Here is a 21,684-nt window from a genome sequence, read left to right as displayed (position 1 = left end):
CATGCAGGATTCCATTTTTATTTTAGAAATACATTCTTATGCACAAGAAAAAAATCCCTGCAAGGACACATACCTATGTGTTAACAGCTGTTACAGATTTGGAGTGCTTTTGTCAGAGATGTTTGAACCAGGGTGACTCCATCTTGAATAGGGGCTGAGTAAAATAAACCTGAGACCTACTGGGCTGCATTCCTAGGAGGTTAAGGCATTCTTAGTCACAGGATGAGACAGAAGGTCACCACAAGATTCAGGTCACAAAGACCCTGCTGATAAACAGGTTGTGGCAAAGAAGGTGGCCAAACCCCCCTAAAACCAAGAGGGTGATTGAAAGTGACCTCTGGTCATCCTCACTGCTCATTATATGCTAATTATGATGTATTAGCATGCTGAGAGACACTCCCACCAGCGCCCTGACAGTTTACAAATGCATGGCAATGTCAGGAAGTTACCCCATATGGTCTAAAAGTGGGAGGAACCCTCACTTCAGTGAATTGTCCATCCCTTTCCTGGAAAACTCATGAATAAAATCCACCCCTTGTTTAGCATACAATCAAGAAATAACTATTAATGTAAGTATACTCAGCTGAGCAGCCCACGCCACTGCTCTGCCTGTGGGGTAGCCATTTTTTTCTTTGTTTCTTTTTCTTTATGTTTAGAGATTGGGGCCTGCCTCGGCCTCCCAACGTGCTGGGATTACAGGTGTGAGCCACTCTGCCCAGCCCTTTTGTTTCTTTCTTAATAAACTTGCTTTCACTTTACTCTATGGACTCACCCCAAATTCTTTCTTGCACGAGGTCCAGCAACCCTCTCTTGAGGTCTGGATTGGGAGCCCTTTCCGGTAACATTTGCTTTGATTGTGCTTTTCACATTTCTGCCTGCATTAAGTGTGTATTTGTTTTGTATGAAGTCAGTCATAAAAAAGAAAAGTGATCAAGACACAGCCTGTATTTCTAGCCACACAGTTTTTTTTTCCAACTAGTAACGCATTTCTACTAACTGACCGAATGACAGCCAATATTCAATGATGGTAACTTCCCTGTCAATCCTGGCTGCATGTTACCATCGCTAGGGGAGCTTCAACCACCAACCAAACACCAACAAAACAATGGATGCTTCTCCCCTGCTGGCTGGCAAAAAAAAAAAAAAAAAAAAAAAACCTGAGAACTGGGACATTTAAAAACTGGCCGGGCACAGTGGCTCACACCTGTAATCCCAGCACTCTGGGAGGCCGAGGCGGGCGGATCACGAGGTCAAGAAATCGAGACCATCCTGGCCAGTATGGTGAAACCCTGTCACTACTAAAAATATAAAAATTAGCTAGGCATTGTGGCAGCTTCTGTAATCCCAGCTACTTGGGAGGCCGAGGCAGGAGAACCACTTGAACCCAGGAGGTGGAGGTTGCAGTAAACCGAGATCGTGCCACTGCTCTCCAGCTTGGCAATAGAGCTAGACTCCATCTCAAAAAAAAAAAAAAAAAAAAAAAAACCTTCCTACGGCTGCGTGTGGTGGCTCATGCCTGTAATCCCAGCACTTTGGGAGGCTGAGGTAGGTGCATCACAAGGTCAGGAGATTGAGACCATCCTTGCCAACATGGTGAAATCCTGTCTCTACTAAAAATACAAAAATTAGCTGGTGTGGTGGTGGGTGCCTGTAATTCCAACTACTTAAGAGGCCGAGGCATGAGAATTGCTTGAACTCAAGAGACGGAGGTTGCAGTGAGCTGAGATCGTGCCATTGCACTCCAGAGCAACAGAATGAAACTAAAAAGAAAAAAAGAAAGAAACCTTATGTCTAAAAAAAAAAAAAAAAACCTTCCCAGAGTTGAGAACTGCATTCCAAAATGGTTGGAAGGATATTCACAGTTCATTCATTTTTGAAAATCTTCCTACAGTATTTGTAATTACTAAAGGAAAAAAATATTTCTGATGAGACTTCTGACACCAAATGCATTTTTTTCCTATGCTAACAAATTTTCCAACTCTCTGACACCAACTTTGTATCTTATGATTTAATTCAGTTCTGACACTAACTGCCAGGAGTTCACACAAACCCCACAGGTTAAGTACCCAGTCCCACAAAACTGCCCACTTACAACTTCAGATGCCAATTGCAAGTCGTGGGTCCCCGGGTGACTCACGCTTCTGTCTGACTTGGCTACAAATCAGGCTTCCGTGTCCCGCTTAGGTTTGATAATTCGCCTAGCAGCTCACAGCGAGGAGAGTGAAACTCAGCTGGTGATCATTGAACAAGCCCGGAAGACAAAAACTCCTTATCTGAGGAACTTAGAAGGGAGCAAAGACCACCTGGTGACCATCAAACAGGCAAAACTCCAGATCTGGGGGAATTTTGAAGTAATTAAACTTCCTAGTATCTAAAGTCAGCTTCTGATTCCAGTCCTTTTTTCAACTTAAAATTTATAAGTAACTAGAATTTCTATGCATCTGCAGAATGCCATGCCGAAACTCACTGTGTGCAACACTTGCTGACATGAAGGCACCAAAATGTCTACAAATGTCATCATTTATCATGATCTACAAGGCTAATATGGCCCAAATTACCCTTCAGCTCTCGTCTTAAAGTCCATAAATACTCCTAAGAAAAAAAATCCACTGTGGGGTGTGCTCAGTCCTCTTGCTGAGATGCCCCGCTGCACTCTTCTGCAGTGTTCATTCTTTTTAACTTTCTTTCTTTTTTCAAACCTATACAGTTGTCGGTAAAGTCTTCTTACCAACCCAGGAGTCAACCACTTCCCAATACCTCGCCGGCACACAAAATTTAGGGAAACACTCTACTATTGCCAGTGTATTACAAAGGATATAGTGAAGAACAAATGAACAGCCAGATGAAGAGGTACCTGGGGGAGGTCATGAAGGATCCTGAATGCAGAAACTTCTATTCCTATAGAGTCTGGGGTGCACCACCCTCCTAGCACATGGATATATTCAACCCGGAAGCTCTCTGAACCCCATCATCCAGAATGGTTATGGAGACTTTGCTACATAGTCATGATTGATTAAATCATTGGCCATTTGTGACTGAACTCAATACCATCCCCTCCTCTTCCCTCCCCAGAGGTCTGGGAGTGGGACTGAAAGTTCCAACCCTCTAATCACATGGTGGGTTCCTCTGGCAACCAGCCCCATCCTCTAAGGTGGACTCAGGTGTGGTGGACCTGAGGCCTACCATTAGGGTGGACTCAGGTGTGGCTGAAATGCTTATCATGAAGAACAAAAGACACTCCTCTCACCCCATCACTTGGAAAATTCCAAGGGTTTTAGAAGCTCTGTGCCAGTACCTGGAGATAGAACAAATACATATTTCTCATTATATCACAGTTACAAAATTCTAGGGGGATTATGTGTTTTTGGTAGTCTATAAAAGTACAATTTTTAAAGTCTTCTCATCATTTATTGAACAAATATTTATTGAGAATCTAGATTCCATTTGAGTCTCACAGTAACCCATAGGTCAGTAGGAGTGGTATTACTAAGTTCGTTGTACAGAAGAGACACCCTGGATTCCACAAAATGAGACAGAAAATTAGGCAGCATCTGCTGAGAAAATTTCTGAAGGCCACCATATAATTATCCTTTGGAAGTCAGGCTGTCAAGGTTCAGAGCTTCCAGATATGGCGCAGTAAGACACAGCCTTGATGTGCCATTTCTCAGCTGATTCTGAATTTTAGCAATAATGCCCAACAAGAAGAGATGGCAGGATCCAATTGTGATTTTCCTGCTGTAAATGGTTCTATCCTTTATAAAATGCTAATTATTTGGAAGACTGTTTCTCTTTGAATATTGTAGACATAGATTTTCAGTATATTTTTGCTACATAATTGTCTTTATTTTAGAAATGTTGACATACCTAGCACACTTTTGGGAAAGGCATTTTTAAAAGATTTTATCTTTTTAAGGCAGTTTTATGTTTACAGCAAAATTGAGTAGAAGGTACAGAGTTTTCCCATATCCCCACCCCTGCCCTGCGTGTGCACTGCCTCCCTCATTATCAACATCCCCCAGAGGGTACATTTGTTACCTCATTACCCAAAGTCCACAGTTTACCTTAGTCCCAAGTGCTGGGATTATAGGTGTTCACTCTTTGTGGTGTACATTCTATGTGTCTGGACAAATGTATAACAACATAGAACTCATTATATTATAATACAGAGTATTTTCACTGCCTTAAAAATCCTTCATGCTCCACCAATTCATCTCCCTCCTCCCCAACCCCTGGCAACCGCTGATCTTTTTAGAGTCTCTGTCGTTTGGCCTGGGCATGTTTTTAAAGTAATGCAGGATTTCACCACCTAATATTCAAAAAAATTTTTAAAAAGGAAAGAGAAGGTTGCTTATACCAGAGATCGAATTATGGTTGTATGATTGGCATGAATAATTTTTCATTGAAAATAATCACAGTGTTTGTCTAACTCCTAGCTCTCAAAGAAAACAACCAGATCTGGTTTTGAAACCAGGACCGCCCAGTTGGTGATGAGGACGTCAACTGTGCAGCCTCAGTCGCCCTTGGAGGTCCCGGGCTGGCGGCCGTGGTGTTGCTGCCACCTCGTGGATATTACAGGTAGTGCAGCCAGCAGGCATCCTCAGCCACGCCGAGGTAGCAAGCGCACGACAGCCCACTTTTATGGTCTTCAGCTTAGCTCGTGTATTACCTAGGAGGACTAGGGGCCCGTGCAGTTTATTATGGGTTTGTGATGTTTATTAATCCACAGCAGTATTGTTTTTGATAGACAACCTAAGATTAAGGCCAATAAAAGACTCTGCAAATGTGGACTCGATAATTTTGTTGACTTGAGAATAAAGAAAAAAGTCAGTAAATAGTACCTGGATCCTCCAGTAATGACTCCATCTTATAAATTACTGTTTTCTCTTATTTCAACCCACATTCTGTCATTCTAGAAAGTATGATATATTAATTTTTAGCTAAGCAGTATCCACAGGGAGTAATCAGAGTTGGCACTGTACAGGTGTTTTTCCAATGAAAGGTTACTGTTGGAATTATTTATAAGCAGCAGCAGTACACTAAATATTAACAAAGTGAGTTTCACCTGCTTAGTATCAGGAGCTAGATATGCACCAAATCATCCTGTTCTGACCTTGAAAGGTCATATGTTTATCCAAGAAAGAAGCTCCCCCATCCTCAAGGTGCTGTCAACCTTCCTTTTTGTCCTTTTTCATTTCTTCCCTTTTAAATTGTATTATAATGAAATAGTTAAGACATACACTAAGGTGTAAACCTATGATACCCATCCTCCTTCACTCCACCACCCAGCTTGGGAAATGCATTACTATCCACACAGGTGAAGCCTTTGCTTTGTGACCTCCCACTCCCCACACTGCAGTCCCTTCCTTCCCTTTACAGTTTCCACTTCTCTAAATTTGGTGTTCATCACTTTTGTTTCATTATGCTTTTGTCAGTACTCATGTATTCCTTTATTTTTTTTTTGAGACGGAGTTTCGCTCATGTTACCCAGGCTGGAGTGCAATGGCGTGATCTCGGCTCACAGCAACCTCCGCCTCCTGGGTTCAGGCAATTCTCCTGCCCCAGCCTCCTGAGTAGCTGGGATTACAGGCACACGCCACCATGCCCAGCTAATTTTTTGTATTTTTAGTAGAGACGGGGTTTCACCATGTTGACCAGGATGGTCTCGATCTTTTGACCTCGTGATCCACCCACCTCAGCCTCCCAAAGTGCTGGGATTACAGGCGTGAGCCACTGCACCCGGCGATCCATGTATTCCTAAACAGTACAACGTATAGGTAGTACAATGTAGGCAATCTGGGTTCTAGAGTGAACCCTCTGTTGATCCCCAAGCTCCAAGAAATAGGATGCCACTTCATCCCTGCTCCTTTTCCAAGCCACTTTACCTGATTTAACAGGAAGGGAGGTCAGTGAAAAGATGTAACTGGGTTGGGACTGGGAATGCACAATAAAAATTTTAAAATATATGCATTTCTTTGGATTCTTTACAGTTTCCACTTCTCTAAATTTGGTGTTCATCATTCCCATTTGTTTTGTTACGCTTTTGTCAATACACATGTATTCCTAAACAGTACAACCTATGGGTTTCATGTTTCTGAAACGCTGTTGAGATGGTGTCCTTGTTTTCTCTAACTTGGATTTTTTTCATCCAGGGTTAGGCTTGTGAGACCCATCCATCATATTAGTTTCCCAGAATTGTTGCAAACATCCTCAAACTGGGTGACTTGATCCAACAAAATTTATTCTTTCAGAGTTCTAGAGGCCAGAACTCAAATCAAGGGGTAGGTGGGGCTGGGCTCCCTCTGGGGCTCTAAGGGAGAATGTGTTCCTTGCTTCTTCCAGCTTCCGGTGGCCCCGGGCATTCCTTGGCTTGTGAATCTCTGCTTCTGTCCTCACATGACCTCCTGCTCTCTGTCATGTCTTCCTCTCTTAAAAGGACACTTGTTGGATTTAGGGCCCACCTGATCCAGAATGATCTCATCTTGAAGCCCTTAATTACATCTGCCAAGCCCTCAGTCAATACTCGGTGGAGGTAGGTATCCAACCCATGTATTTTGACCAACTCCTCCAACTACTGGATGATATCGCCTCTAAGCTCAGACAGCTGTGACTTCTGCTTACACAAATAATGCACATTTAATGTGGCACTGGATCTAATACTCAGTTTATATAGGTGAGAACTAACTAGTATTGGGGGGTTACAGGGTGAGGAATTGGGCATCAGCTGGGAAGGTAGGCAATCTGGGTTCTAGAGTGAACCCTCTGTTGATCCCCAAGCTCCAAGAAATAGGATGCCGCTTTGTCCCTGCTCCTCTTCCAAGCCACTTTACCTGATTTAACAGGAAGGGAGGTCCGTGAAAAGACACAACTCGATTTAGACTGGGAATGTACGATAAAAATTTTAAAATATATGCGTTTCCTTGGATTACTGAAGTAAAAATATTACAGAAAATTTGGGTAATGGAAGAAAAAATCATTCCTCCCTCCATCTAATCCCTCTGTTTCTCTTCTGCACTTATTTACAGGTGTAACCATTTGATTCTGGCATTATAACTGTGGAGACAAACGTGGCTCCCTCTCGGATGCTAACCTGTCAGCCTGACGTCTGATTAGCCCCAGGCCCGTGAATGTCTCCTGATTCCTACTTTATTTGCTGTCCTTAGTGTAAGAACATGTCAACCTTGATGTTAACACACAAATTATAGGATATGACACACAGCCTTCTTGTCTGTTCTGGAGAGTTGCCTTTCATTGTCTTGCTGGAGCAGGTATACCCCTTCCCCATCAGCCTTGGGTCTGGGGAGTAACAGTGCAGAGATCTACCTGTCTTGCTGCTGCCCAAGACCACCCTTCTGTCTGTAAGTTCCCTGATGAAACATCCTTTCCCGACACTGGATTTGTCGGCCACCTTCTTTTGTTCTTCAGCATTTGGGAGCAACTTTGCATATACAGCCATTTCACAGAATGATAGCCTACAATATATTACCATTTTTCTTCTTGCTACGGGGCTTTCAAAACTGATTTTTCTAAAATAAGACAAGTACTGATATGCAACATGGTGACTCTGAGAAAGCCCAAGGGTGCACACTGGGGTGGAGCCTCCTAAAGTTCACTCCGTTTGCAGCGAGGAGGAGCCTGGCCTCTCCTATTCCAGGGTGGAACCTGGAATTCCATCTGCGACGCTGGAAAACCAGCTAGCAGGACTCTCACTCTGCTGAGAGTTCCTGTCTCCCACCCCTCTACCTTTTTTTCCCTTTTTGCCTAATAAATTCCATTTTTCTCATTCTCCAGATTGTCTGTGAGCCTAATCGCTCATGGCGGTGTGACAAGAACTCGGTTTTCAGCTGATCTAAGGAGAAAGTCCTACAACTCCAGTTAATGATGTGGTATTGTATACTTAAAACTTGCTGAGAGAAGGGGTGACTTGAGGCTGGGGGCTGGCATCATCTGAAATCTCACTTACCTACAGGTCTGCAGGTTGATGCTGGGGGCTCAGCACGGGTTATGACCAGAGCACCTCCACATGACCTTTCCCTGGAGCTCCTTGGCCTCTTCACGCAGTGCTGGCTGGGTTCCAAAGATAAACATCTCCAGAAAGAAGAAGAAGGCAAAAGCTGTGTCCCCGTTGGTGACCTCATTGGAGAAATCACACAGGATCACTTCTGCCATATTCTATTGGTTAAAATTAAGTCAGTGAGGCCAGCCACGATTCAAGGGAAGGAGAATTAGCCCCTACCTTTTGCTGAGAAGAATATCATAGAATTTGTGGACATATTTTAAAACCATCACAATTTACCCACTGGACATACATTACCTGCATTTTCCCCTACAGGCAAAATAGACTCACTCCTCCACCCTAAACCCTTTAAACATTGTATCACTTGTAGCGTCAGGCTTGGGCTCAAGGTTCATGATCTTGACGTGTAAATCAGGCGCAGGAGTGGCTGGGGCTCCTTGGGTGCTGTTCCTGGAGTAGAGCTTCGCAGTACAGTTCCTCTCCACCTGAAGACCCGTGAATCAAGACAAGCTGCCTATCTGCCCGCTGCATCCAACATATTGTACAATAGTGGAACAAGCACAGGATCATCGCTGTAGATGCTTCTGTTCAAAAAGTCGGGAAAGTGAAGCACATACCACTGGCACACAGGGATTCTGATATCCAGCTGTGGATTATGTTGCCAGTTTCTTGATGGGGCTCGGTCCTACACCTGGAAGTTGTCCACCGTGCTTTTGGTTCCAACCACTGGGCTCTCTATCCAACTTTGAGAGCCATTCTTCCTTTTCCATTAAAAGTAGCCCATGTTGCAGATCACCTGAGGTCAGGAGTTCGAGACCAGCCTTATCAACATGGAGAACTCTTGTCTCTACTAAAAATACAAAATTAGCCAACATGGTGGCACATGCCTGTAATCCCAGCTACTTGGGAGGATGAGGCAGAATTGCTTGTACCCAGGACGTGGAGGTTGCAGTGAGCCGAGACGATGCCATTGCACTCCAGCCTGGGCAATAAGAATGAAACTCTGTCTCCAAAAAAAAAAAAAAAAAAAAGTAGCCCATGTTTGCAGCTGAGTGACAGTCTTTTTAGACTGCTTCCTGCTGTTAGAAGTCTGGAATCCAAAGGCCTGAATGTCCCTTTCAGTTTAATTCTAATTCTTTTAAATATATATATATAAAATCCTCTTGTTAATCAATTTACAACTAACCCTGTTAAGCAAAATCCATACCAATAAATCTCCTCTAGCCCTTCTCTCTCTCCTCCTAAAGCTGTGGTCCAATGACACCCTTGAGATTTGTAGGCCTTTCAAGCCAGCAATGGTGTGTTGAAAAAAAATAAAGAAGGAAAAAGCAAACAAACAAACAAAATGCCAGGCCTTTTGTCTGCTTGAAAGGGCCTATGAAGCAACACCTTGTAGACTTTCTGAGGTCTCAGCAAAGAGTTTCATAGTCACACCCAAAAATAAACTCACTTTATTTTTGGACCATGTTTTTCTTTTTTTGTTTTGTTTGTTTTTTCTGACATTGAGTCTCACTCAGTCACATAGGCTGGAGTGCAGTGGTGTGACCAAGGTCACTGCAACCTTTGCCTCCTGGGTTCAAGTGATTCTCCTGCCTCAGCCTCCTGAGTAGCTGGGATTATAGGTGCCTGCTGCCATACCCGGCTAATTTTTGTTAGTAGAGATGGAGTTTCACCATGTGGCCAGGCTGGTCTCGAACTCCTGACTTCAGGTGATCTGCACTCCTCGGCCTCCCTAAGTGCTGGGATTACAGGCATGAGCCACTGCACCAGTCTTGCCTTCAGTTCCTTACAAGTGAATGACTAAGCCTGGCCCATGTTTAAAGGGAAGAGAATAAGTTTCCATCTTTTGATGGGAAAGAGTGTCAAAGAATTTGAAGACTTCTTTTCTTTTCTTTTAAAATAGAGACAGGGTTTCACCATGTTGGTCGGGCTGGTCTTGAACCCCTGACCTCAGGTGATCCACCTGCCTCGGCCTCCCAAAGTGCTGGGATTACAGGCATTAGCCACCATGCCTGGCCTTGAGGACTTATTATTATTATTTTTTAAAATTAATATAAAGACGAGGTTTCACCATGTTGGTGAGGCTGGTCTTGAACTCCTGACCTCAGGTGATCTGCCCGCCTTGGCCTCCAAAGTGCTTGGATTAGAGGACTTATTTTAAAACCACCAATACTAAGGTATTCTTAGCTCCATTTTACAGATGCATAAGCTATAATTTAGAGAACTTGCTGAAGTTCTCCCAACTAGTAAGGGATAAGTCTTGGGATCATAAAGTCATTGTATTTTACATATTTAATTACATTATATGCAATGTACAATCTGTAAGGCATTGTAATGCTATAACATGTTATTTACTGTCTCAGTTGAGAATTCCTAGCTTCTTGACACAAGATAGAGAGTCCATCAGGTATATGGGTTCTGAATCAAGAAACGATTATTTTTTGTATAATAAAACATGAGTTTGTTTTGTTCATAAGTGTTCATTGATGAGCTCAAATTGCCATAATGGCTGGAAACACTGTCAGTCCTGATTTCAGAGCATCTAACGATGCTGATTTCAGTGGCAAGTTCAGCTAATTAAAAAAAAAAAATTCTTTTATCACTGCACTAGCTAGCCATCTTATTAAATTTTTCCTATTACTTTTTGTTTTTACAAATGGATCTTGATTTCTATTCCTGTCTAATATTTCTGAGAATGGTTTAATAACTTTATTGACCAATGATTTCATGATTCATATTTTACCCACAAGAGGTACCTTACTTGCAATGATTTATCTTTTTTTTTTTTAATCACAGGGGCCATTTTATGCATATATGGAATTATATACAGTTATCACTTACTTTCAAATGCTGCTTTATTTAGAGTTTGATCATTTTGCCTGGGAGACACAAACTAAACTAACTTTCCTTGCAGACGGAAAAAGTTTATCTGGTATAAATTATTTTATTTGAGTATCTAAATATGCCTTTAACAGTAAACTGATCAGTTACATAGTTTCATTTTCAGCTTGGTTTTCATCTCAATTTAATAACTATCCTGGTAACAACATCCTCTAAAATTTAATAGGAGAAATCAATGTGCATTTCCTGGTGGGTATTGTGAGTTGTCTAGTTTACTAATTAGTCAGTTCCTCTCATGGCACACGGGTAATACTAATTATTAATATTTCTTATACCAAAATGCATATCCAAAGCATTTGTTTAACTGTAGGGCCAGAGCCCCACTGGGTCGTGGGGTGTCCCCATCACTGTGCTGAGGCACATGATCTGAGAAATAAAGAGACAGGGCACAAAAGGACAAAGAAAGTGCAGCTGGGCTCAGGGGGGCCACGCCACCTGTAAGTGGAGACAGGCAAGGCCCCAAACGTCCAGAAGTATCTGTATTTATTGGGCATAGGTGAGGGGGCAGGGTAGTGAGTGAGGTCATCTTTAAGGGTAGTGATAGGGTCATGAGCAATAAACAAGGGGTCCACTCCCATTGGGTCACCTAGGTAGGCTAGGAGGTAGGCAGTGCACAGCAAGGAGTCCACTCCTATTAGGTCACCGAGGCAAGGAGGTGGGCCGTGCGCAGTGAAGAGGGTGCAGTGTGCAATATCTCTTATTTATGGGCATGCTGCTTCTAAGACTATAGGAGGATGTTTGAGTCACACAGCAGTGACAGAGCTGACAGGGTCTACCGCCACCTGCTGGCAGCTTCCAATGATTTCTATAGGACGATGCTTTTGAGCTAGCACAGTGACAAGAGCTGATAAAGTTCACAGTCACCAAGGCATGATTATGCTGGAGGGGTTTTAAGCCCTCGGTCGCTCATGGGATTGCCAGTCTGAGGGCAGCATTCCACAAGAACTAGACACAAGGTACTACAACTCCTTTATCAGGAGGAGTGGCTCTCGCCCCAAGCCTGCCATACAGTGGGTATCTTTACGATACTGAACACTGCCACCTGGGTCATGGATTCTTGTCCTGGTATAACTGTTTTTCCCTTAAATCATGCTCTGCATCATGTCTGCTACAGACATTCCTCCGACTATAAGCTGCTTATTCCTTAATTCATGCCCTGTGCCATGTCTGCTCTAGGCGGTTCTCTATGAACTAAGTGAACTAAGATATAATCATATATATATGTATATACACACACATATATATTATATGGAAATGATTGAGTAGTAAGATATTCTTCAGGCACTCATTCTATAAACTAATATATTATTATATATAAAGGATAATATAAAAGGAAATAACTGAGTAGTAACACTATAAACTAAAATATTCTTCAGGCACTAATTGTGCTGGAAATCTGCTTAGCTCTCCTTCCTTGGTGCCTAGATGGGGGGTTACCCACATTAAACCTCTCTTTTACCTGGCCCCTCTTACACTATTTGCTTTTATTTTCAGTAGTACAGGAATCATCTTACAAGACACTGTACTATGCTTTAAAAATCATTTTATTTTTTAAGAGAAGTGACCATACTTATATCAGGTACAAAAGCTTTAGTCCTCATGATGGTGAGTTGGTGAAGAAGATCTGGAAATATTGGGATTATTTCGAGAAAACACCTTCGACAAAGCTGAAGACATTTTTGTCAGCATTTTACATCCTCGTTTGGAGACGTTGGGCTTGGGAGTTTCTGTGGACAAAGTAAACAAGAAGAATATCTTTATTTTTGGATGCTGATGTCAAATACCTTGCCTAAGGTTATATGAGTAAACAGTGACCCAGCTGGGAATAGGGTCCAGGCTTTCTGACACTCATGGCATCATTATGCCTACTGTCCTATGAGACATCTTTAGTCAGGTATGCAAAGTCCACTTCTCTTTTCCCAGCAGAACACTCTGAAAATGTCTAATGAGTTAAATGGGAACATAACTTTCAGCTCTATTCAGTGTGGACACCTACTTAAGAATGCTCAAGAGAAGGTAGAAGTACATTAAAAATACTATAAATTCTCATCTACTTTGAGTAAATTTTCCATTGATTGATCCCAAGTGGTTCTTTATGTCATATGAGACAGGATTATGTAGGTAATAAAAGAGTTTCTATTTGGACTTTTTTTGCACCATTTATTCAGCATGAGGCTTTAAAAAATATAATCATATTACTTTAACAAAATTGTTATTTTATAGGTAAAGAAATAATCATTTATGTACTTTTCTGATACTTCATAAGTTTTAATAGGGCCACTAAAATTGCATATTTTCTTGATTGTAGTAAATGATACTCAAAGGTTATAAACTTACATATAAAATTTTTATACCCAGATTCTTTGGAAAAATTGGAAGAACTGGGAACAATCTAGCATACCAGTGATGGTAGCTGAGTAGCAGCTCCCTCCTGCGAAGGCAGCACGCCATCTCCCATGAGCCTCATGCCCCTGCTCAACCTGCTGCTGTTGTTCATAGTACCTTCCTTACTCTTATGACCATTTGAGTGTGTAGACAATGATGATGCTACATGAGACTGGGATTTGAAACATAGCTCTGCCGATCATTAACTGGGGGGTAACCTTGGAAACCTATTGTCATTTTTCTCTTTAATGATTCTCATTTTTTTTCTTTAAATAAAATGTGGCTAGCTGGTGCCTGACACATTTTAGTTAAATTATCCATTGTTGCCTTGGTGTACAGATAGAGAACTACGTAATTTACTGCAAATTGGCATTTGTACAAACAGTAAGAATATTCTTTCAATCCCATTTTGGTAATATGCAAGGGGAGAGCCACTCATTTCCAGGATAGTAATCACAAATCCTAAATTCAAAATCATACAATTGAGAGCTTAATTATACCAGTTGCTAAAATAGTTCATTTTGTACCTGAAATGTTTGAAGAATTTGCACTGTCAACATCCTTGGATCTTTCAAAGATGGTGATAAACTGCCAAAGCAAATCGAAATACAAACTGAGTCTTTCACTGGACACTAAACACTAGATATACCAATAAATCCTCAAATCCACTAGATATACCTATATATATCACTATAGCACCTTCCATAAAATATATCTGTGCTCTGCAATCTCAAATAATTGCTCACCGAGACTGAGGCTCATAGATTTTGTGAAGTAAGATGCCTAAGATTGACCCTTGTTATGAATGCAGGCCTTGGCTAACACGAAATGAAGGTCAGTGGTTCAACCATATTAACTCATGAAAAATCTCAGCTCTGTCTTCCCCCTCTATCCTTTGATTGAATTGACAAAAGTTAAAAACCCTTTTCTGAAAAATGATGTAATGATAAGGGGAGAGAAATGATGATCACTTTGTAACCCCAAATTTTATTTTATTGAAGTCTTAGCCACTGCAAAGTTGGTAGCAATAAAGTGGCTCTGTGGACCTGACAGTGCTGGGATTGTGTCTCCAATATTAGCTTTACTCTGTAGACCCTTATCAGTTTTAAGTACAGGAGCAGCAATTGTCCCAGAGAGGCATAAAATAGCCTGGGGCAGGTGATTGAAAAAATGTCATCTGCTAAAAATCAATAAAGTAAGGCTTAAATACATGAAATATAAAAGGAATGTGCAGTGTCTCTATCAGGTAAAGAGCAGCAGATATTACTACAAGAGTTTTACCATAGTTCTTCCAAGAAGACTTAAGTGTGCTCATGTATTAAGTTATTGTAAACAAGATACTTGAGGAATCAAATGGGGCAGAGACAATGTAAAGTATTGATTCTCAACTTAGGCTATATAATCACATTATCTGTGAAAACTTTTTTCTTCTAGGCTCTTTCTAGAGACTGTTGCAACAGAGCTAATAAACGAAATTGTACTTAGATGCTAGGAAAAACCAGTGTATTATTTGGTGCACTTAAACAAGGAATGCTGACTTAACCCAAAGATTTTGTTAGGATATTTTAATATACCAGGGACAGGCCTCAGCTAGGGAGAGAGAACAGGGTGTAAGAAATTGTGAACAGGAGAATGCTTCCTGATATACTACAAATCACACCACACAGTCCCTGACTATGAAAACCGAATTGTGCTTAACTAGGTCCCAATACATTCCAATTAAGGATAATTTAAAATACTTACCTCAACACTGCTTCTATTCTCTGGCTTTTGTTCCTGAGAACTTTCTGTAGAGATTTAAAAAAAAAAAAAAGTAAAATAGTCTCTTTCTGAGGCATATATATTTGTTGACACAAATCTGATCATATTACTATTTTTCACCAAACAATCATATAATTTAGGCAGATGGAAGAAGTTGTTATTTTAAATGTACTGAGAACAACAGTGAAATGGGTGAGTGCCCTAGAATTCTGGGGCATGTCTTATCCCTTCAGTTAGAAATTATGAAAGATGAGGCCGGGAGTGGTGGCTTCACTTTAGGCCACCACTTTGGGAGGCCCAAGTAGGTGGATCACCTGAGGTCAGAAGTTCGAGACCACCTGGCCAACGTGGTGAAACCCCGTCTCTACTAAAAAAAAAAATACAAAAATTAGCTGGGCATGGTGGTGGGCACCTGTAATCCCAGCTACTCGGGAGGCTGAGGCAGGAGAATCACTTGAACCAAGAATACAGAGGTTGCAGTGAGCCAAGATTGTGCCATTGCACTCCCACCTGGACAAAAAGAGCAAAAATCTGTCTCAAGAAGAAAGAAAGAAAAGAGAGAAAGAAAGAGACAAAGAAAGAGAAAGAAGAAAGAAAGAGACAAAGAAAGAAAGAAAGAGGAAAGAAAGAAAGAAAGAAGAAATGTAACATAGTGGGAGAGGCAAGCTCTATAACTTAGCAGTTATATATCTATGCACAACCATTCAATCCCTATAAGCCTCTTTGTTTCCCTGTAAAATGAGAGATTATAGACGATTCTTAAGAGCGCTTCCAGCTCTACCACTTTCTGTACATACTTAAAAGCAGATCATTACAATAAAGAGGAGAGTACTGATATTATTAAATTGTAACTTTTGGGACAATCAGGAGAGCTTTGAGGCAATGCCTGGAGGAAATTTGGTGGAATCTACAGGACCAAAAGTTGCCTGAGTAGGTCAATATATCAGTGAAAGAAATTCAGTCAAGGAGCTAGAAATGACACTGAGAGAAGCTTCACAACAACCCACTGCTAGGGAAGCAGCTAACCTGCTAAGACAGAAAACCTGTATTTGAATCTTTGCTTCGTTGCTTAGAGCTTTGTGAACATTGAACATCTAACTTCTCTGACTCTGTTTTCTCATACATATATGGGAATGAGACAGTCTTCCGTGGCTATCTCACAAGCGGCCACTGAGATATCATATAAGAAAACACTATGCATTTTATATAGCTACACTCATCAAAAGCCAACAAAAGGAATATGCAGATAAAGGAATAACTATCTAAAATACTCTTTGGGCCAATATGGGTTCCAAAAAAAAGTAATAGTAAAATATCAATCAGCTCAAATATGAGAAGTGATTAAATTATGTGATAAAATTGGCAAGATTTCACTGTTGCTTGATAATCTTCCTAAAAAATGTTTGTATCTATATTGCACATAATTGAACAAACTTTGTTTTACATGATTGAGGACATTTGGGTTTGCTACAAGGGCCATGATTCCAAACATATGTTTTTAAGTTTCTAGGGTATACGGGCATCCAACTCCCCAGGAAAACTATGAAGTTATTTCGATGAAGCAGCAGAGAAATATTCCTGATATTTGTGGGACCCAGATGTTCAGATTTAAGTTATTTGAGATTTTATTGTATATTCTATGAATTAGGAATGCATATATCTGGCCTTGATCTTTCCACTGAATTTCAGACTTAAATACACAATTGCTTACGTAACATCTCAACTTAAAGGTCTAAAGGATATCTCAAACTCACATAACCAAAAAAGAAATCGTGTGCTCCTCCTTCACCTTTGGTTCCTCTCATAGTCTCTCCTATCTCATTAAATGCCTGTATCTACTATAAACCATGGACTGTGTTAAGCTCTTGGTGATACAGCTGTGAACAGACAGAAATCTCCACCTTTATGAGGCTTACATTCTGGAGAGATAGTCAAAAAACAATTAAAATACACAATAAACAGAAAGTGCTATGCAGTAAAGCAAAGAACTGGGATAGGTAGCACCATAATCAGAATTAAGTTGCAGTTTCAGAGTGTGATCAGAGAAGACCTCACTGAGAAAGTGACATTTGAGCCAAGATCTGATATGCAGATCCAGGTGAGAGAGTACTACAGGAGGCTCAGCAAATCCAAGGGCCGTTAATGTAGAAAATGTTTGAGGAACAGCAAGGAGGTTAGGGTAATTGGAATGGATTGAGCCAGAAATAAACAGAGGAGGACCTTAGATAGGGAATAGTTTTTAGTTTGATGACTAAAAAAAATTATCAAAGTAGTAAACAACATTTCCTTTTGAACACTCTCTAATTTCAGAAAAAAGAATCCAACCTTCTAATATTTCAGCACTTGACTCTGAGTAACAATCTTCATCCTCTCTAAAACAAAAGAAAAAAGAGCATCACTTTAGGTATATTTAATAAATGAAAAACTTACTGGTTAAGCTAAAGAACAGTTACTCTTCATATGGAAAGAAACCTGAAATAGTATATTATTCACTGAGATTCCAAATCAAATCAAAATGATTTCTGACTGACTTTTTCCCCTACTTTTACAATTGTGGTTATACATACATTAAATTTACAATTTTAACCATTTTAAGTGTATAGTTCTGTAGCATTAAGTACATTTACAGTGCTGTGCAACCATTATCATCATCCAGCTCCAGAAATTTTTCATCTTTCTTAACTGAAACTCTATGCCGATTAAACATTAAAACCTAATTTCCCTCTTTCCTCCTCCCCTGGAAACCACTTTTCTACTTTCTGTCTCTATGCTTTTTGACTGTGCTATTGATGCATCTGGTAGTGTGCATCATAATATCCTTCCTTTAAAGCTGAATATTTATGACATTGAATATTTATAACACGTTTATTTACTCATCTATCAGTGGACATTGGGATTTGTCTATGGTGAAAAATGGTGTACAAATATCTGTTTCAGTCCTTGCTTTTAATTATTATGAGTATGTACAAAAAAGTAGAATTGCTTGATCATAGGGTAAGTCTATGTTTAATTTTTAAGAACCCCTCAATACTGTTTTCCACAGTGACTGCACTATTGAAATTCCCACCATCGATGTACAAGAGTTTCAATTCTTTACACCCTTACCAGTGCTTATTTTCTTTTCCCTCCCTTTCCTTCCTTCCTTCTCTCCTTCCCTCCTTCCTTACTCACTCCTCCCTCCTTCCCCACTCACCCCTCCCTCCTTCCCTCTCTTACTTCCTTCTTTAGTTATCTTAATGTGTTGAAAGTGGTATCTTGTTATTTTGATTTGTATTTCTTTAATGATTAGGGAAATGACTGAAAATCCTTATATTGCCTATGTTCAAGTCTATTCAAGTCCTTTGGACATTTTTGTTTTTAATCCTTAGCATACAGGTTTATTAGAAATTTTGTAGGTTATTGAATTCTTTTTCTTTTAAATTGCATTTTAGGTTTTGGGGTACATGAGAAGAACATGCAAGATTGTTGCATAGGTACACACGTGGCAGTGTGATGTGCTGCCTTCCTCTCCTTCACCTATATTTGGCATTTCTCCCCATGCTATCTCTCCCCAACTCCCCACCCACCACTGTCCCTCCCCTATTTCCCCCAACAGACCCCAGTGTGTAGTGCTTCCCTCCCTGTGTCCTTGTGTTCTCATTGTTCAACACCTGCCTGTGAGTGAGAACACGTGGTGTTTGATTTTGTGTTCTTGTGTCAGTTTGCTGAGAATGATAACTTCCAGGTTCATCCATGTCCCTACAAAGGATGCAGACTCATCATTTTTGATGACTGCATAATATTCCATGGTGTAGATATGCCACATTTTCCCTGCCTTTGGACATTTTTAATTGGGTTGTCTCACTGATGTTGAGTCATAGGAATTATTTTCATATTCTGAATATTAATTATTTACTAGATGTACAATTTGCAAATATTTTCCTTCATTCCGTGGGTTGACTTTTCACTTTGTTGATCGTGTCCTTTGAAGCACAAAAGTTTTAATTATAATGAATCACAATATATCTATTATTCTCTTGCCTGTACTTTTAGTATCATAACAACAAAAACAACAACAAACATTGTTAAATCCAATGTCATGAAGTCATTCTCCTATGTCTTCTGACAAAAGTTTTTTTTGTTTTTTTTTTTGAGACAGAGTTTCGCTCTTGTTACCCACGCTGGAGCGCAATGGCGCGATCTCGGCTCACCGCAAACTCCGCCTCCTGGGTTCAGGCAATTCTCTTGCCTCAGCCTCCTGAGTAGCTGGGATTACAGGCACGCGCCACCATGCCCAGCTAATTTTTTGTATTTTTAGTAGAGACGGGGTTTCACCATGTTGACCAGGATGGTTTCGATCTGTTGACCTCGTGATTCACTCGCCTCGGCCTCCCAAAGTGCTGGGATTACAGGCGTGAGCCACCGTGCCTGACCTGACAAAGGTTTTTTTAAGTTCTTATACATTTTTTTTTTTTTTTTTGAGATAGACTTTCACTCTTGTTACCCAGGCTGGAGTGCAATGGCGTGATCTCAGCTCATGGCAACCTCTGCCTCCTGGGTTCAGGCAATTCTCCTGCCTCAGCCTCCTGAGTAGCTGGGATTACAGGCACGCACCACCATGCCCAGCTAATTTTATTTTGTATTTTAAGTAGAGACGGGGTTTCACCATGTTGACCAGGTTGGTCTCGATCTCTTGACCTCGTGATCCACCCGCCTCGGCCTCCCAAAGTGCTAGGATTACAGCCGTGAGCCACTGCGCCCGGCTTAAGTTCTTATACTTAAATCTCAGATTCATTTTGAGTTTATTTTTGTATATGGTTTAAGGTAAGGGTTCACCTTCATTTCGTTTGCTTGTTTTTTGCATGTGAGTATCTAATTTTCCCATCACCACTTGTGGAAAAGGACATCCCATCCTCACTAAATGGTCTAGGTTCTCTTGGCAAAAATCATTTGATCATATATGGAAGGGTTTATTTCTCGGCTCTTTATTCCATGTCCTTGCTCTATAAGTCTATCTTTATGTCAGTATCACACTGTTTATGATAGCTTTGTAGTAAGATTTGAAATCAGAAAATGAAACATCTGCATCTTTGTTCTATTTTAAGGTTGTTTTCCTATTAAAGGTCCTTTGAGGCACTAGTGAACTTTAGGATAAATTTTCTATTTCTACAAAAAAATCTTGGTATTTTGATAAAGATTCCATTGATTCTATGGATTACTTTGAGTAGAATGAACATTTCAACAATATTAAACCTTGCAATCCATAAGCATGAAATATCTTTCTGCTTATTTTGTAGTTGACAAAGTCACATTTTTCAATTCCTTGGTTAAATATATTCTTTTTATTCTGCTTGTTATTAATATAAATAGATTTTTCTCCTTAATTGTCTTTAGGTCGTTCATTGTAAGGATATAGAATGCAGCTAATTTTTCTGTTTTGATTTTATATCTGGCAATTTTGCTGAATTAGCTGAATTAATTTATTAAATATAATAGATTTTTTGTGTGTATTCTTTAGAGGTTTCTACATTGTGGCCATGTCATCTATAAACAATAACTTTTCTACTCTTCCAATTTGAATGCCTATCCCTCTTTTTCTTGCCCAATATTTCTGGCTAGCACTTCTACTACTATGTTAAATATAAGCGGCAAAAGTAGTCATTGTTTTTTGTTTGTCCTTGATCTCAGAGGAAATATTTCATTTCCTTACCCTGAGGACAATGTTAGCTGTAGATGTTTCATATGTGATCTTAACAATGCTGAGGTAGTGTCCTTCTCTTTCTGGTTTGCTGAGTCTTTTTATCCATGTAGAAGTGTGAACTTTTGTCAAGTAGTTTTCCTGCATCATTTGAGATGGGTGTGCGTGTGTGTGGGGGTGTGTGTGTGTGTATGTATGTATGTGTATGTTTCCCTTTCATTCTGTTAATGTGATGTATTATATTGATTTTTTTTTTCTTTTTTGATAGGGTCCCATTCTGTCACCCAGGTTGGAGCAAAGTGGTGTGATCACAGCTCACTGCAGTCTCAACTTCCTGTGCTCAATAAATTCACCTGGCCAAGCCTCTTTAGTAGCTGGGACCACAGGTGCACACCGCCACCCCTGGCTATTTTTTGTATATATTTTTTTGAAGAGATGGGGTTTCGCCATGTTGCCCAGCCTGTTCTCAAATACTCAGGCTTGAGCAGTCTGCCTGTCTTAACCTCTCAAAGTGCTGGGGTTATATGCATGAGTAACTGCGCCTGGCCTATTATTGGTTTTTGTATATTGAAATTTGCTTGCATTCCTGGGATAAATCTAACTTGGTCGTGATCTATAAACCTTTTAATGTACTGCTGAATTTGGTTGGCTAATATCTTGTTGAAGATTTTTGTATCAATATCCACCAGTAATATTGGTCTGTAGTGTTTTCTTGCAGTCTTTGGTCTTGGTAATAAGCTAATGATGGCATCATGACTTTGGAAGTACTTCCTCTTTTCAATTTTTTGGAAAAGTCTGAGGGGGATTAGTGTTAATTCTTTAAAGTTTGTGACATCCATGAGTGAAACTATCTGGTCATGAGCTTTTCTTTGTTAGGAGGTTTTTCAGTTATTGTTCCAATTTCTTTACTATTTCTAAATTTGTTCAATATAATTTAGCATAATTC

The 21,684-nt window shown here is 40.3% G+C and overlaps 1 protein-coding gene across 3 annotated transcripts in view; it reads right to left on the bottom strand.

The window, feature by feature from the left end:
- Positions 1–12,441: 12,441 nt before the first annotated feature.
- The window catches only part of LOC135273672 (fibrous sheath-interacting protein 2-like), a 35,372-nt gene continuing 26,129 nt past the window's right edge, over positions 12,442–21,684 (bottom strand). For 2 of the 3 annotated variants that reach the window (XM_064373413.1, XM_064373412.1), the window contains exons 4-7: positions 17,387–17,433; positions 15,044–15,087; positions 13,828–13,888; positions 12,442–12,642 (exon numbers count right to left, since the gene is read on the bottom strand). In XM_064373413.1, the coding sequence (XP_064229483.1) occupies positions 12,506–12,642; positions 13,828–13,888; positions 15,044–15,087; positions 17,387–17,433 (289 nt within the window). In that variant the 3' untranslated portion in view covers positions 12,442–12,505. The remainder of the gene's footprint in view (positions 12,643–13,827; positions 13,889–15,043; positions 15,088–17,386; positions 17,434–21,684) is intronic. The other variant, XM_064373414.1, reaches the window with a different exon arrangement.

Source organism: Aotus nancymaae, unplaced genomic scaffold, assembly GCF_030222135.1.
Source record: "Aotus nancymaae isolate 86718 unplaced genomic scaffold, 86718_ANA_hifiasm-v0.15.2.pri h1tg000008l, whole genome shotgun sequence".
Classification (NCBI taxonomy): Eukaryota; Metazoa; Chordata; class Mammalia; order Primates; family Aotidae; genus Aotus; species Aotus nancymaae.
The sequence above is the reverse complement of the archived record's forward strand: the minus strand, read 5'-3'. Positions and strand labels throughout refer to the sequence as shown.